Genomic DNA, 15,434 nt, shown 5'->3' on the forward strand with positions numbered 1-15,434 from the left:
ATCTCTTATCACATGTGCTTGCTCACAGGACAAGGACACTCATCCACAGGGTGGTCATACCTGCTTTTCTTCCCCAGGTACTCAAATGACTTGCAAAGGTCTTTATTATGACTATACTCAAGTCACCTCTTGGGAGAAGCCTCCTCAATCCCATTTAAAACACCACCCATCAATTATCACTATTTGACGCTATATCACATATTCACCTAATTGCTTGTCAGTCTCTCCTCCTCTGTTACACCTCTAATGTAAGATCCATGAGGGCAGAGACTTGTTTGGTTTTCTGCTGTAGCCCCAGTACCTGGAATTCTGACTGGCATATTTGGGCTCTCAATGCCTGTTAAGTGAATGAAGATAACTTTCACTCCTTAGGGCTTCTGCACTCACCATACTCTCTGCCTGGCTTCCCCCTCACCCTTCTCTGCATGGTTAACTTTGCATTCTTTAGATCTCAGTTTAAATGTCACCTGCTCAGAGAAGCCATCCCTGATTATCTTATTCTAAAGTAAGTTCTGACACTTATTTTCTAAATCAAAAATAAAAATAGACCGGATGTGATGGCTGACACCTGTAATCTCACCACTTTGGGAGTTTGAGGCGGATGGATTACCTGAGGTCAGCAGTTTGAGACCAGCTTGGCCAACATGGTGAAACACTGTCTCTACTAAAAATACAAAAATTAGCTGGGCATGGTGGCACACACCCATAATCTCAGCTACTTTGGAGGCTGCGGCAGGAGAATTGCTTGAACCCGGGAGGTGGAGGTTGCAATGAACTGAGATTGCCCCACTGCACTCAAGCCTGGGTGATGGAGCGAGACTCCGTCTCAAAAAAATAAAATAAAATGAAATAAGAAATAAAAATAAAAATAAAGCCTGGGTGGGGTGGCTCACGCCTGTAATCCCAGCACTTTGGGAGGCTGAGGCGGGTGGATCACTTGAGGTCAGCAGTTCAAGACCAGCTTGACCAACATGGTGAAACACTGTCTCCACTAAAAATACAAAAAAATTAGCCGGGCATGGTGGCGTGTGCCTCTAATCCCAGCTATTTGGGAGAAGAATTGCTTGGACCCAGGAGGCAGAGGTTGCAGTGAGCTGAGATGGCACCATTGCACTCCAGCAGCCTGGGTGACAAGAGCGAAACTCCGTCTAAAATACATACATATATATATATATATACATACACACACACACACACATATATATATATATTTTTTGTGCATAGAAAAATAGTAGATTGGACCTCAATGATCATTAAGGGGTGAGGGAAATCAGAAAAGAATTTAACTTCCTATATCACATATTTCTGTATTGCAAACTATGTTTAAATCAAACACTGGCCAGGTGCAGTGGCTCATGCCTGTAATCCCAGCACTCTAGGAGGCTGAGGCAGGCAGATCACGCGGTCAGGAGTTCAAGACCAGCCTGACCAATATGGTGAAACCCTATCTCTACTAAAAAAAAAAAAAAAAAAAAAAAATACAGGCTGGGCGTGGTGGCTCATACCTGTAATCCCAGCACTTTGGGAGGCTGAGGTGGGTGGATCACGGGGTCAGGAGTTCAAGACCAGCCTGGCCAAGATGGTGAAACCCTGTCCATACTAAAAATACAAAAAAATTTGCCAGGCATGGTGGCGTGCGCCTGTAATCCCAGCTACTTGGGAGGCTGAGGCAGAGAATCCCAGGAGGCAGAGGTTGCAGTGAGTCAAGATCATGCCACTGCACTCCAGCCTGGGAGACAGAGCCAGACTCCACCTCAAAAAAAGAAAAAAAAAATTAGCCGGGCGTGGTGGCACATGCCTGTAGTCCCACCTGCTTGGGAGGCCGAGGCAGGAGAATCGCTGGAACCCAGGAGGCAGAGGTTGCAGTGAGCCAAGATTGTGCCACTGCACTCCAGCCTGGGTGACAGACTGAGACTCCATCTCAAAATGAACAAACAAACAAACAAACACTAACATTTTAGCACTTAACACATGCCAGGCACCGTGGTAAATGCTTTCTGTGCACTGTAGAAACACAGATATCATGGCATCTTCTCAATAACCTCATGAGATAGGTTTTTGTATCATCATCCCCATTTGGGATGGGGAAACTGTTTCATGGACATTAATTTGCCCAAGGTCACACAGCAGACCCATCACACTATGCCACCTCACCTTCTTGTGTTTTATAATTTTTTAAAAAGGAAAAATAAGGTGAAACTAGGGATAACAGAGTTCAGGATGCAGGTTTTATATAAAAGACACTAAGCAGGCCGGGCACAGTGGCCATGCCTGTGATCCCAGCACTTAATGAGGCCAAGGCGGGCAGATCACTTGAGGCCAGGAGTTTGACACCAGCCTGGCCATCATGGGAAAACCCCATTTCTACTAAAAATACAAAAATTAGCTGGGCGTAGTGGCACACACCTATAATCCCAGCTACTTGGAAGGCTGAGGCAGGAGAAGCGCTTGAACCAGGAGGTGGAGGTTGCAGCTGCAGTGAGCTGAGATCATGCCACTACACTGCAGCCTGGACAACAGAGTGAGACTCTGTTTCAAAAAAAAAAAAAAAAAAAAAAGACACAAAGCAAATTTGGCTCTGAGCTCCTTGGAAACCAGGACCAAAAGAAAAATATGATCAGTAATGAGATTCGTAGCGCTTAAAAGACAAAAGCAAACCACTGATCAGGAGAAACACCTTTTCCAAGGGCTGAAGTTTGAGACAACTTCTCCAAGAAGCTCACAAATACAGCAGTGCCCAATCAGCTGGCCTACAGCTTCAATAACTCACCTGTGTATACCCAGGTAACTATTGGTCAGTTACAAATGGAAGTTCAGTAAAAGAAATTTCTACAGCTGGGCCTCAAATCTGGCTAGATCCTAGTTAAAATTGGCTATGTGGCCTAACATTCCAGAAAACTCCTAGAATATTGCAAACCTCAGCCTATTAAGAATTAACGATTATTAGCAAGAATTGGGAGACAAGAAGATACATTCATCTTTTTTTTTTTTTTTTTTTTTTTTTTTTTGAGACGGAGTCTCGCTCTGTCGCCCAGGCTGGAGTGCAGTGGGGCCATCTCGGCTCACTGCAAACTCCGCCTCCCGGGTTCACGCCATTCTCCTGCCTCAGCCTCCCGAGTAGCTGGGACTACAGGCGCCCACCACCTCGCCCGGCTAATTCTTTGTATTTTTAGTAGAGACGGGGTTTCACCGTGTTAGCCAGGATGGTCTGGATCTCCTGACCTCGTGATCCGCCCACCTTGGCCTCCCAAAGTGCTGGGATTACAGGCATGAGCCACCGCGCCGGGCCGAGACATTCATCTTAACTTCCAATTAGGCTGGGTTACTTTTACGCCTCTTTTACTGAAGAAGAAACTGAGAGTCAGAAAGCCTTAAGTTACACAGGTAGAAAATGTCAGAGCCAGCCCTAAACTCAGGTCTCAGACATCCCTTTCCTAGTGAAGCCTTCCACACTTCAAAAATAGAGCTTATGCCCTCAGCATCTCGGCGGGTGGTGGGCCAAAGGACCAAGGAGAGTTAGAAGGTGCTGGCCTGCACACTTGGAGGGAGATGGTGAAGAGGGCAGCTGGGCCCAGCGATCAGACACATGCTTTCTCCAGAGGGCCAGTTCAACTTCACGCCCCTCCACCCTACCTTCCTGTACCCCAGGGTGGGCGGTAAGACTCCCATTAAACAGATAAACAGATGGAGAAACACCACCCCAAAACATAACAATGATCTCGCAGTGTATACTTGACTTCGATCATTTATTTATTGTTTTTGTTTGTTTGTTTGTTTTTGTTTTTGAGACAGGGTTTCAGTCACCCAGGCTGGAGTGCAGTGGTGCGTTCACGGCTCCTTGCAGCCCCGCCCTCTCGGGCTCAGGTGATACTCCCATCTCCGCCTCCCGAGTAGGTGGGACTACAGTAGTGTACCAGCACACCCGGCTAATTTTTGTTTTTTTTTTTTTCGTAGAGACAGGGTTTCGCCATGTTGCCTAGGCTGGTCTCCAACCTGGTCTCCTGGGCTCAAGCGATCCGCCCGCCTCGGCCTCCCACAGTGCTGGGATTCCAGGCGTGAGCTACCGCGCCCGGCCTATTTACTTTTCTTACTAAGCTGGGGATCACCGTCGCCCCTCGGCTTGGCAGGAAGGCGGGGGTAGGGGAGCGGTGGGAAAGGGGGGTGGGCGACGACTCTGATAGAGGGAAAAGAGGAAGGGAAAGTTGGGGCTTACTGCAGGGCAAGCTCCTTAGGAGAAGGTGGGGAGGAGGAAGGAGGGAGGTCCAGGCCCTTCTTCCATTCCACGTCCTCCACTTCCCAAGGTGCAAGAAGGAAAGAGGTACAGAACACCCAGAGGTGCCCTCGATTCCGTCTTGCACTTGCCCTTCTCCCACCGTCCAGCAATGAAGCGAGAGAAACAAGTGCAGGAAACTGGCAGGCAGTCATGGGAGAAGCCAAAAAGACAGGTGAGCAGCGCGTCCGCCTCCCGCGCACAGGTGAGGGCTCACTTCTGCCTGTCGGCGGCGGCACACACAGGAAAGAGCCAAGCGCGTGCACGCGGGCCGGCCCCTAGGCCTTGCGGCGGCTTCAGCTCAGGCCCTTGCTCTTCCTGGTGCGGCCGCGCTCCGCGGCTTCCCGGGCTGGGCTGCTGTCGCCGCTGTCGGGCCGGCGCCGCACGCGCCACTCCACGCGGTGGTCGGGCTCGAGCACGCGCGGCGTCGCCTGCAGCAGGAACTGGCCGCGGCGCTGGGTGACGCGCACGTCGGCGCGGGGGTAGGTGCCGTACGCGCGGCGCAGCTCCCGGCGCACGAAGTCCGGTAGCTGCAGAGGGGGGCCACGCGCGCGCTCCACGAGGCCCCAGCGCAGCTCGGTTTGCAGGCTCCCGCCCTCGGGCCACGGCGCCCAGCTCTCGGCCGCCGCCGCGGGCGCCTGCAGCGACAGTCCCGAGATGCCGGCGGCGGCGCAGGGCCGGCGCAGGGTCGTGGCGTAGGCCGGAGGGCAGGCCCACCAGGGCGGCGCGGCCTCGGGTGGCGCGGCGGGGCCGTAGAAGCGGTGGTATTCCCGTGGGGCCGCCCACTCGCCCGCGTGCAGGCTCCCGGGCCGGCTGCGGAAGCTGTGGGCCTGGACTGGGGGCAGCAGCAGAGGGGCGGCCAGGTAGGTGCAGGTGAGCAGCTGCGGCGGCGGCGGCCAGACACCCTGTTTGGGCGGCGGCCAGCTGTACACATACATGGTCGGCCCCCCAGGCGGCTGCTGTTCTTACTGGGGGCTCCTGCGGATCCAGACCTGCGGCGGAGGAAGGGATATGTAGACAGACTTTCTACTTAACCGCCTCCTGTCCCTGTGGGCCGGTTCCCCGGGACGCCGGTTCATGGCTTTGGGGGAATTCATCCCAAATCGAACATTCAGCTCCCCGCCTTGCCTCTTGTCCCAAGGTCGGGCAGAGCCTCAGGCTCCCAGCAGACAATAAGGAGCCTTTTCAAGCCCTCCGCCGGGATGCTCTTCCCAGTGACTCCCCACTCACTTGTCTCCTTCAGCCTTGGGGAGCCGGCGGGATCCAGAGCGGGGCTCCTCTCCGCACTTTGTAGCTGCGTTGCTCCGCTCCATGCCCTGCCTCAGCCACTCCTCCTGGTTACCAGGCAAAAGGAAACACCTTGAGCTGGCCAGGAGCTACCAGCGTCTGTCTACACCTGGGTGAGCCGTACTGGTCGTAGTGGCCCCACCCTACAAGGATGCCCTTCCTACAGTATTACTGATGGCTGTCTAATCTGGTTAGCTCCCAGTCACTACACCCCAGCCTCCCAGCGCCTGCAGGTGGATTGGGTTATCCTCACATTTGAGTGAAACTCCTGCACACCAGACACTGAATCGAGTTGTCTGGGAGCATCTAACTGCAAGTTATGTCGATCCGAGGAAGGGGGGTACTGATATTACCCCTGCTTTCCATAGCAAAAAGCTGCTTGCCTCACAGTTGGTGTCCAGTGTATTCAGTGACTGGAGCTTATGTAGGTTAAATAACTCATCCCAACTCACACAGCTGGCTATAGTAAGGGCAAAATTCAACCCCCAGTCTGTCTCAAGACTCAGGCTCACAATGTTGGTCTTATTGCCCACCTGTGCAGGAGCTTCTCGCAGACTGTCTCGAAGTCCTCCCACTCGAGAATGTTAAATAAGCGCTTTAATTTTTTTTTTTTTTTTTTTTTTTTGAGATGGGGTCTTGCTCTGTTGTCTAGGCTGGAGTGCAGCGGCATGATCTCGGCACACTGCAGCCACCGTCTTCCAGGTTCAAGCGATTCTCCCACCTCAGCCTCCCGAGGAGCTGGGATTACAGGTGCACCACCACCTCCTGCTAATTTTTGTAGTTTTAGTAGAGACGGGGTTTTCACTGTGTTGGCCAGGCTGGTCCCGAACTCCTGACCTCAGGTGATCCACTCTCCTTGGCCTCCCAAAGTGCTGATTTTACAGGCGTGAGCCATCGCGCCCGGCTGCTTTAAATTCTTTTCTTCCTTTTTTTTTTTTTTTTTGGAGACAGAATCTTGCTCTGTCGCCCAGGCTGGAGTGCAGTGGCACGATCTTGGCTTACTGCAACCTCCGCCTCCCAGGTTCAAGCGATTCTTCTGCCTCAGCCTCCCAAGTAGGTGGGACTACAGGCGTGCCCCACCACACCTGGCTAATTTTTGTATTTTTTAGTAGAAATGGCGTTTCACCATATTGGCCAGACTGGTCTTGAACTCCCAACCCCGTGATCCGCCCACCTTGGCCTCCCAAAGTTTTGGGATTACAAGGATGAGCTACTGTGCCCGGCCTACTTTAAATTCTTAATAGCTATGTGAAGTGCATAGTGATGTCATGCTCTTTTAGTAGATAAGGAACCAGAGGCTCAGAGAAGTTAGGCCACTGTCCCAGGTTCACACAGCCTGTAAGTACCACGGTGGAATTTGAACCCAGTCCAACTGATGTCAAAGGCCAGAAGCCATTTGAATGAAGGCAGGAAGATTGCTTCATCCAGATGGGGTGAGCCCTGTCTGAGTTCCAGTCCCTTCTGGTGTGGGTCACAACCCCTGCACCTCTTCCTTCTTCAGTGGGGAGAGTGGTAGTTATGGATGATTAAAACTGAAACCGTCTCCCAGCTGCAGGGCTGCCATGTTGCCACACTTTCCTTCCCCATCTCCTGTTGACTGAAGCAGTATCACCAGCAGCCCTGACAGAAAGGTTCTTCTGGGTTCTCAGTATCCCTCAAAACTCAGCTACCCTCTGGTGGTGGCCACCATTTGGTGACTCACCCTGGTGATGTCATGCTATTCGTGACTGAGCCACTGCTCCAAGTCTTAATTCGGGCCAGTCCTTTTGAAGGCAGGTGCTGTGGCTGGGCTGTGGATGGAAAAAAGGGGCCTGGTTAGGGTTTCATTTGGACTCTAACACTGTCATAGAAACCCAGATTCAGGCTGGTGAACCTGATGCACAGCTAAGGCCAAACAGTGGGAGATAGAGAAAGGTTTATTTGATTTGGCCAAAGTGAGAAGGCGGGAGAGCAAATCTCTCAAATCCCTATTAACAGAAAAAAAGCAGCAGGGTGGCTTACACCTGTAATCCTAGCACTTTTGGAGGCTGAGGCAGGTGGACTGCTTGAGCTCAGGAGTTCGAGATCAGCCTGGGCAACATGGTGAAACACCGGCTCTACAAAAAAAAAAAAAAAAAAAAAAACCAGGCATGGTGGCATGTGCCCGTAGTTCCAGTTACTTGGGGCGCTGAGGCAGAATGATCACTTGAGCCCAGGAGGTCAAGCCTGCAGTGAGCTGTGTTCATACCACTGCACTACAGCCTGGGTGGCAGACTGAGAGCCTGTCTCAAAAAGCAGCAGGGAGTTTTTATGTGACTAAGGAGTGACGGAGGGGGCATTTCAGGGAACCCAGGGTAAAAGTCTGTGTTTCTTCAGTCTCAGATAACCCCTTGAGCCACCAGACTTCTGGGCATCAGCAGCTGGTCACAACGTCCTTCAAGGCATTCATTCCTGCAATTTTTTTTTTTTTGAGACGGAGTTTTGCTCTTTTTGCCCAGGCTGGAGTGCAATGGCGGGGATCTTGGCTCACTGCAACCTCCGCCTCCCGGGTTCAAGCCATTCTCCTATCTCAGCCTCCCAAGTAGCTGGGATTACAGGCATGCGCCACCACGGCCAGCTAATTTTTTGTATTTTTAGTAGAGACGGAGTTTCACCATATTGGTCAGCTGGTCTTGAACTCCAGACCTCGGGTGATTCACCCACCTCGGCCTCCCAAAGTGCTGGGATTACAGGCGTGAGCCACTGTGCCCGGCCTGCAATTTTTTTTCATGACCACAAAGTTACCTCTTCCTGCTTGACCAAGAAACAGCACATCAGCAGTTTATATTGTGGGAACAAGGAATATTGGGCAAAAAGTGAGTGGTTAGCACGTGCAAGCAAGCATCGGCCTGATCAGAATTTTTTTTCTTTTTTTTTTCTTTTTGACAAGGTCTCATTCTGTCACCCAGGCTGGAGTGTGAAGGGGTGGGTTGCCCCTCCACACCTGTGGGTTTTTCTCGTTAGGTGGAACGAGAGACTTGGAAAAGAAAGAGACACAGAGACAAAGTATAGAGAAAGAAAAAAGGGGGCCCATGGGACCGGCGTTCAGCACACGGAGGATCCCCCCAGCCTCTGAGTTCCCTTAGTATTTATTGATCATTATTGGGTGTTTCTCGGAGAGGGGGATGTGGCAGGGTCATAGGATAATAGTGGAGAGAAGGTCAGCAGGTAAACACGTGAACAAAGGTCTCTGCATCATAAGGTAAAGAATTAAGTGTTGTGCTTTAGATATGTATACACATAAACATCCCAATGCCTTGAAGAGCAGTATTGCTGCCCGCATGTCCCACCTCCAGCCCTAAGGCGGTTTTCCCCTATCTCAGCAGATGGAATATACAATCGGGTTTTACACCGAGACATTCCATTGCCCAGGGATGAGCAGGAGACAGATGCCTTCCTCTTGTCTGAACTGCAACGAGGCGTTCCTTCCTCTTTTACTAATCCTCCTCAGCACAGACCCTTTACGGGTGTCGGGCTGGGGGACGGTCAGGTCTTTCCCTTCCCACGAGGCCAAATCTCAGGCTATCACATAGGGAGAAACCTTGGACAATAATACCTGGCTTTCCTAGGCAGAGGTCCCTGCGGCCTTCCGCAGTGTTTTGTGTCCCTGGGTACTTGAGATTAGGGAGTGGTGATGACTCTTAACAAGCATGCTGCCTTCAAGCGTTTGTTTAACAAAGCACACCTTGCACAGCCCTTAAGCCATTTAACCCTGAGTTGACACAGCACATGTCTCAGGGAGCACAGGGTTGGGGGTAGGGTTACAGATTAACAGCATCTTAAGGCAGAAGAATTTTTCTTACAGAACAAAATGGAGTCTCCTATGTCTACTTTTTTCTACACAGACACAGTAACAATCTGATCTCTCTTTCTTTTCCCCACAGGAGTTCAGTGACATGACCAGGGCTCACTGCAACCTTGATCCGGGCTCAAGTGATCCTCCTACCTCAGCTTCCTGAGTAGCTAGGACCACAGGTGTGCACCAACCACACCCGACTAATTTTTGTAGAGATGAGATCCCACTATGTTACCCAGGCTGGTCTTGAACTCCTGGGCTCAGGTGATCATCCTGCCTTGGCTTCCCAAAGTACTGGGATTATAGGCTTGAGCCACCGTGCCTGGCCTGTGATCAGAATTCTCATTTTTTTAGTCACTAAAAATGCTGGGGGGCACTCCATTCTCCATTATGTGATTAGTTCACATTGCATGCCTGTATCAAAACATCATATATACCCCACAAATACATACAAAAAACTTTAAAATTTTAAGTATTAATTGCTCAGGAAAAAATTAAAATGCTGGGGTGCTGAAATCTCAAGGGCCCCATTACAAAACTCCTTGGGAACCTCACCCTCTCTCTGCTGTAAGGACTGGTTCCAGAATGAGAGAATTTAAAAGACATTTCCCCCCCCAAAATGTTCATAATGTCACCCCGGAAACCTGCGAATATGTTATATTACATGACCAGGGAGAAGTAAGGTTGCAGAAGGCAGTAAGGTTGCTAATGGGCTGACCTTAAGATAAGGAGATGATCCTGGATTATCTGGGTGGACCCAATGTAATCACAAGGGTCCTTAACTGTGGAATAGTGAGGTGGCGGAGTCAGAGGCAGAGTGATGCAATGAGTGAAAGACTTAACCAGCCATCACCGGCTTTGAATACGGAAGACGGTCATGAGCCAGGGAATGCAGGCAGGCTCTGGGAGCTGAAAAAAGCAAGAAAATGGATTCTCCCCTGGAGCCTCCAGAAGGGATGTGGTCCTGCCAACCCCTTGTCAGTGAGCCATTTCAGATTTCTGACTGCCAGGACTGTAAGAAAATAAACTTGTCTTGTTTTCAGCCACCAAGTTTGTGGTGATTTGTTACAACATCAGTAGGAAACTAATACACCTCCCTGCTCCTGTTTATAACTTCGTCCCTGTCCTAAAATCCCAGCACCTGGGAGTATTCACGGCTATCCATGGACTGACCACACCCCAGCCTGGAGTTCAGTAGTGGACCCATGGCACTGGCCAGGTTTTCCATCTCTTCTGGGTGGAGAGTGGGGAGCAAGCAAGACGAAGCTCAAGTGGAGCCTGGGAAGGAAATTTTCAGGCAAAATGAGAAAAATAATGGCCAAGCTGTGAGTTTCTCAGTATTTGTTCACCCTGATTCCAGTGCCAGTCCCCAGTATTTTGAAGTCCCACACCTTATCTATTCTCAGGAAAGTAGTTCTGGTGGAGTTGAATCTATTGTATCCTTAGGTTTGGGTGATTTAGGGCTAAGCCTTTCAGCACAGCCATCCCTCTGGCCATAGTGATTGACTTGGGCTAGCCCTTGACATGATATGGGCCAATGCAAGGCAAGCCTAGGACTTTATTTTCTTGTTGGGTGGAGAGGATTTTTTGCTTTTCCCAGGACAGAAATCAGAAAGGGTCCTGGACTTAACTTACACAGGCCAGTAAATTCCTTCTTTATTTTAAGCTAGTTTAAATGGTCTATCGCTTCCACCAATGATACACCCCAGGATATTTCCTAACCGCCCCCCACCCCCCGCCAGCACTTTGTTATGAAGAAAATTTTTTTTTTAGACAAGAGTCTCTTTCACCCAGGCTGGAGAGCAGTGGTGTGGTCATAGCTTACTGCAGCCTCAGCCTCCTGGGCTCAAGCAATCCTCCCACCTTAGCCTCCTGTGTAGTTGGAACTACAGGTGTGCCTCACCACATTCCACATAATTTTTAAATTTTTTTTATTTTATTACTACTTTTTGAGACAGAGTCTCACTCTGTTGCCCAGGCTGGAGTGCAGTGGCGCGATCTCGGCTCACTGCAACCCCCCGGGTTCAAGCGATTCCCCTGCCTCAGCCTCCCGAGTTGCTGGGACTATAGGCGTGTGCCACCGTGCTCGGCTAATTTTTTGTATTTTAGTAGAGACGGGATTTCACCATGTTGGCCAGGATGGTCTCGATATCCTGACCTTGTGATCCGTCCGCCTTGGCCTCCTAAAGTGCTGGGATTACAGTTGTGAGCCACTGCACCCGGCCTGATTTTTTTATTTTTTGAAATTTTTTGTAGAGATGGAGTCTCACTATGTCGCCCAGGCTGGTCTCCAACTCCTGGGCTCAAGCGATCCTCATGCCTCAGACTCCCAAGGTGCTAGGATTACAGATGTGAGCCACTGCATCTGGCCATGAAAAATTTCAGTATATAGCAACCTGAGAAGCTTTTGCTCAGGGAAGCTTGCGATCAGAAACTCACTTGAGGGCAAAATGGAGGACAGATTAGAGAGCATGGGGGTGGAAGCTAGTCATGGAGGAGGTTCTCGTGTTAGCTTAGGAAAGCTGAGAACCAAACAGGAGCAAGGGATGGAAAAGACAGATGGGAGTAGGATTCACCTGGACTTGATCCAAGATGGTGGTTTTGATGAAGTGCGTAGGATGGAGGGTGGATGCACATGTTTCCGCCTTGGCCACCTGGATGGACAGTTAAGGCAGTCCTGGAGGTAGAAAATGCTGGAGGGAGATTGGAAGTTTAAGGAATGGTGAATTCGGATGGGCCATTCTGGATATTCTCTTCAGGTTGGACATGGGAGGTGTGGAAGTAGTCATGAAGGAAAAGGTACTAGGTGAAATTACCGTAACAGCTGCCACCCTGGGCTTGTCTCCATCTGGTCCCTATCACACTATTGACATCTTGGCTGCCAGCTTGTTTGGACCCCACTCAACGCCTCTTGCAGGTAGCTATCTTGTTTTTTTTATTTTTTGAGACAGAGTCTTGCTCTGTCAACAGGCTGGAGTGCAGTGGCGCGATCTTGGCTCACTGCAACCTCTGCCTCCCAGGTTCAAGCGATTCTCCTGCCTCAGCCTCCTAAGTAGCTGGGATTACAGGCATCCATCACCGGGCCTGGCTAATTTTTTGTGTGTTTTTTAGTAGAGATGGGGTTTCACCATATTGGCCAGACTGGTTTCGAACTCCTTACCTCAGGTGATCCGCCCACCTCGGCCTCCCAAAGTTCTGGGATTACAGGCGTGAGCCACCGCACCTGGCCAGCAATCTTGTTTTTGAAGTCCCCTTTACCTCACAGCCTGTGGCCTGGCATGGATTAAAAGTTTGAGTGAGTATATGAGTATTCAAGATGGAAACCTGGGACACCCTCCCTTTTCCTTTAGAGGCCCTGGGAGAAAGTGCCGCAGTGAAGGGGACTGAGGAGGAATTATTAGGTAGGAAGAGAACATGGCAGAAACTAGATCAGAGAGGTGGGAAGTAAAGGGAGGAGAGAATTTCAAAGACAGAGAGTGCGCAATCTATCTGTCGCATGGTCCAGGGACTCCGGTATGGCTCAATGAGTTAGGGAGGTGATATGGCCTCTAGTTCATTGCATTTCCCCTCCCAGTTAGCTCTGTGACTGGCAACCAGAAAGAGAAATCAGACAGAATCACAAGGCTCTGCCCTGATGCTGACATAAAAGGTAACTGGCTACGTTGTCTATATAATCAGAGGGTTGAGGGGCCTCAGAGTGTAACTGTTGGGCATTAAGTGCAACGTGAGAGACCAAAGGTCTTTTCTTTTTTTCTTTTTTCTGTTTTTCTTTTTTTTTTTTTTTTTTGAGCCAGAGTCTCACTCTGTCGCTAGGCTGGAGTGCAGTGGTGCGATCTTGGCTCACTGCAAATTCCGATTCCCTGGATCAAGCAGTTCTCCTCCCTCAGCCTCCTGAGTAGCTGGGATTACAGGCACACGCTACCACGCCCAGCTAATTTTAGTATTTTAGTAGAGATGGGGTTTCACTATGTTGGCCAGGATGGTCTCGATCTCCTGACCTCGTGATCCAACCACCTCAGCCTCCCAAAGTGCTGGGATTACAGGCGTGAGCCACCTCGCCTGGCTGTGAGGGACCAAAGGTCTTTTCTCCTGGGTCACATCCAGCTCTGGCCCCTGCCAGCCCTCCCCATTTCCATTTCCCCACTGGACACCCAGGGAGGGCTAAGTAAAGACTCGGGTTTGCTTTGAAATAAAAGCACATGCTGGCCACAGATAGAAAGGCGGGGAGACTCCTTTAGCAAATGTATGGAGATCCCAGTGTGCCGGACCCCAGGCTGAATGCTGGGTTTTCTGTTCTCACAGCCAGGAAATCACAGATGGAGGTAAGAGGTGAGGAGAGGGACAAAATGATCACCTGTCTTCTACTCATGAGGCTTTCTGGATCAGGAGGAGTTTCAGCAGTTGTCTAAGTCTAGAAGAGAGATGGTTGTATGTATGTGTGTGCGTGTATGTGTGGCTTGGGGTGACATGGGAAGTGTGAAGGGTGTCCGAAAGAGAGAGATTGGGAAGGAGGGAAATGAGACAGGTTAGTGGGAGATGGATTCTGGGGGCAAGGTTCATGGCATCCCTGGGGGCTCCCCAGGAACTGGTTGAATAAGCTGTAGCCCCTGGACACTAGGCGTCTACATTGGACCATTTGCTGTGGTTGTTAGGAGGAGGACAATACTCCTGTTGCAGGAAGTTAGCCGACAACCATCAATGAAGGTCATAAGGATGAGCAGTTCACAAAGCTCCTACACCCTTGTTTCTCATTTAATGTCTGAAAAATCCCTGTAAAGCATAAAACAGACTCACAAAAGGAGGGTCCCAGCCAGGTGCAGTGACTCACGCTTATCATTCCAGCACTTTGGGAGGCTGAAGCGGGAGGGTCCCTTGAGCCCAGGAGTTCAAGACCAGCCTGGGTAACATAGTGAGACTCCATCTCTACAAATAATTCTAGAAATTAGCCAGGCATGGTGGAGTGAGGTGGTGGTCCCAGCAACTTGGGAGGCTAAGGTGAGAGGATCATCTGAGCCAGGGAGGTGGAGGTTACAGTGAGCTGAGATCATGCCACCACTGCACTCTAGCCTGAGCAACAGAGCAAGACCCTGTTTCAAAAAATAATAATAAAGAAGTCCCTTAGCAAAGAAGTGTTGGAGCTAGGGGTTGAGTTCCAAGTCCCCCATAAGGCAAAGGCCACAGGCTTTTTGCCCTGTGTCCCAAGGTAGGGGAACCAGGCAGAGCTGGAATGTGTGCTGTTTGCTTGCCCAAAAACCTATCCAGGCTTACAGGCCAATTGGGAGAAAACATAAAACATCCTCCACAGCCTACATTGAGCAAAACAAAACTTGATTTTGAGGGATTGTGCAGGTGTGGGAAGAGGAAAGACTCTTGTTGTGGGAGTCAGGATAGCGGGTTCCACCTCGACTGGGCCCTTGCTGTTTGCGTGTCATTGAATCTCTCTGAAATGCAGTTTCTTCACATATAAAATGTGGATAAAAGCGCCTACCTCCTAGGAATGATGTGAGGACTCAACAAGAGAATGCACGTGTTGTTCTGAATGTAGTACGGGGCACATAGCAAGCACTCAGTACTCCTTATGTTTTATTATTACCGTTATTAATACAAAGAGGTTGTGCTGCATGGTTGCTCATTCAGGCCCTGGTGGCTGTTTCCCACCTTCAGCCCTGGCTCCTGTGGCTAGAGCCCTGGTGCCCACAGCTCAACCTGGACCTGTCCACCCTTGAAGGGCTCATGATGCAGCATCAGGGAGTCCCAGATCGAGCCGCTGACACCTCCAAGTCGGCTGCAGCTGTGCATCCGCTCAGACCACAAGACTCAATGGAGGATGCTGACCTCTCTTTGTTCTCCCAACGAGTACTAGGCAAGGAGGGAAGGAAGGTGAGCGCTTAGAAAAAACGTGTTGGTTTCAACTGAAATGACATTAAGCTATGGTGGAGGTAAAGGAGAGGGGTTGAGCCGGTCAGGAATCCAGGCAACCTGACCCTATTTGCCAGTGTCCACTTTTAATTTTGGTCGCTAAGGGCAAGCGCCCGTGACAAACATGGCGGCGGCACCCTCAGG

The 15,434-nt window shown here is 50.4% G+C and overlaps 1 protein-coding gene and 1 long non-coding RNA gene across 4 annotated transcripts; one reads left to right on the top strand and one right to left on the bottom strand.

The window, feature by feature from the left end:
- Nucleotides 1-3,902: 3,902 nt before the first annotated feature.
- Nucleotides 3,903-10,421, top strand: LOC104008284 (uncharacterized). Of its 3 annotated transcripts, XR_008537609.2 has the most exons (5): nt 3,903-4,137; nt 4,302-4,445; nt 5,514-5,670; nt 6,186-6,307; nt 9,460-10,421. It is a non-coding gene; the product is annotated as an uncharacterized LOC104008284 (long non-coding RNA). The 3 variants fall into 3 exon arrangements; XR_010146708.1 differs by lacking the exon at nt 5,514-5,670; XR_010146709.1 differs by lacking the exon at nt 6,186-6,307 and having other exon boundaries at nt 4,002-4,137; nt 5,412-5,670.
- C10H10orf95 (chromosome 10 C10orf95 homolog) lies at nt 4,444-5,598 on the bottom strand. The gene is made up of 2 exons (XM_001171398.7): nt 5,501-5,598; nt 4,444-5,262 (listed from the first exon to the last, which is right to left on the bottom strand). Exon 2 carries the CDS (start codon nt 5,206-5,208, stop codon nt 4,567-4,569), a length of 642 nt encoding a protein of 213 aa, XP_001171398.4. The 5' UTR covers nt 5,209-5,262; nt 5,501-5,598; the 3' UTR covers nt 4,444-4,566.
- Nucleotides 10,422-15,434: the final 5,013 nt, after the last annotated feature.

This window comes from Pan troglodytes, chromosome 8, assembly GCF_028858775.2.
Source record: "Pan troglodytes isolate AG18354 chromosome 8, NHGRI_mPanTro3-v2.0_pri, whole genome shotgun sequence".
Taxonomy (NCBI): domain Eukaryota; kingdom Metazoa; phylum Chordata; class Mammalia; order Primates; family Hominidae; genus Pan; species Pan troglodytes.

Excerpts from the sequence above, each read along its gene's own strand:
- C10H10orf95 (XM_001171398.7), bottom strand. The coding sequence starts at position 5,208 with ATGTATGTGTACAGCTGGCCGCCGCCCAAACAGGGTGTCTGGCCGCCG.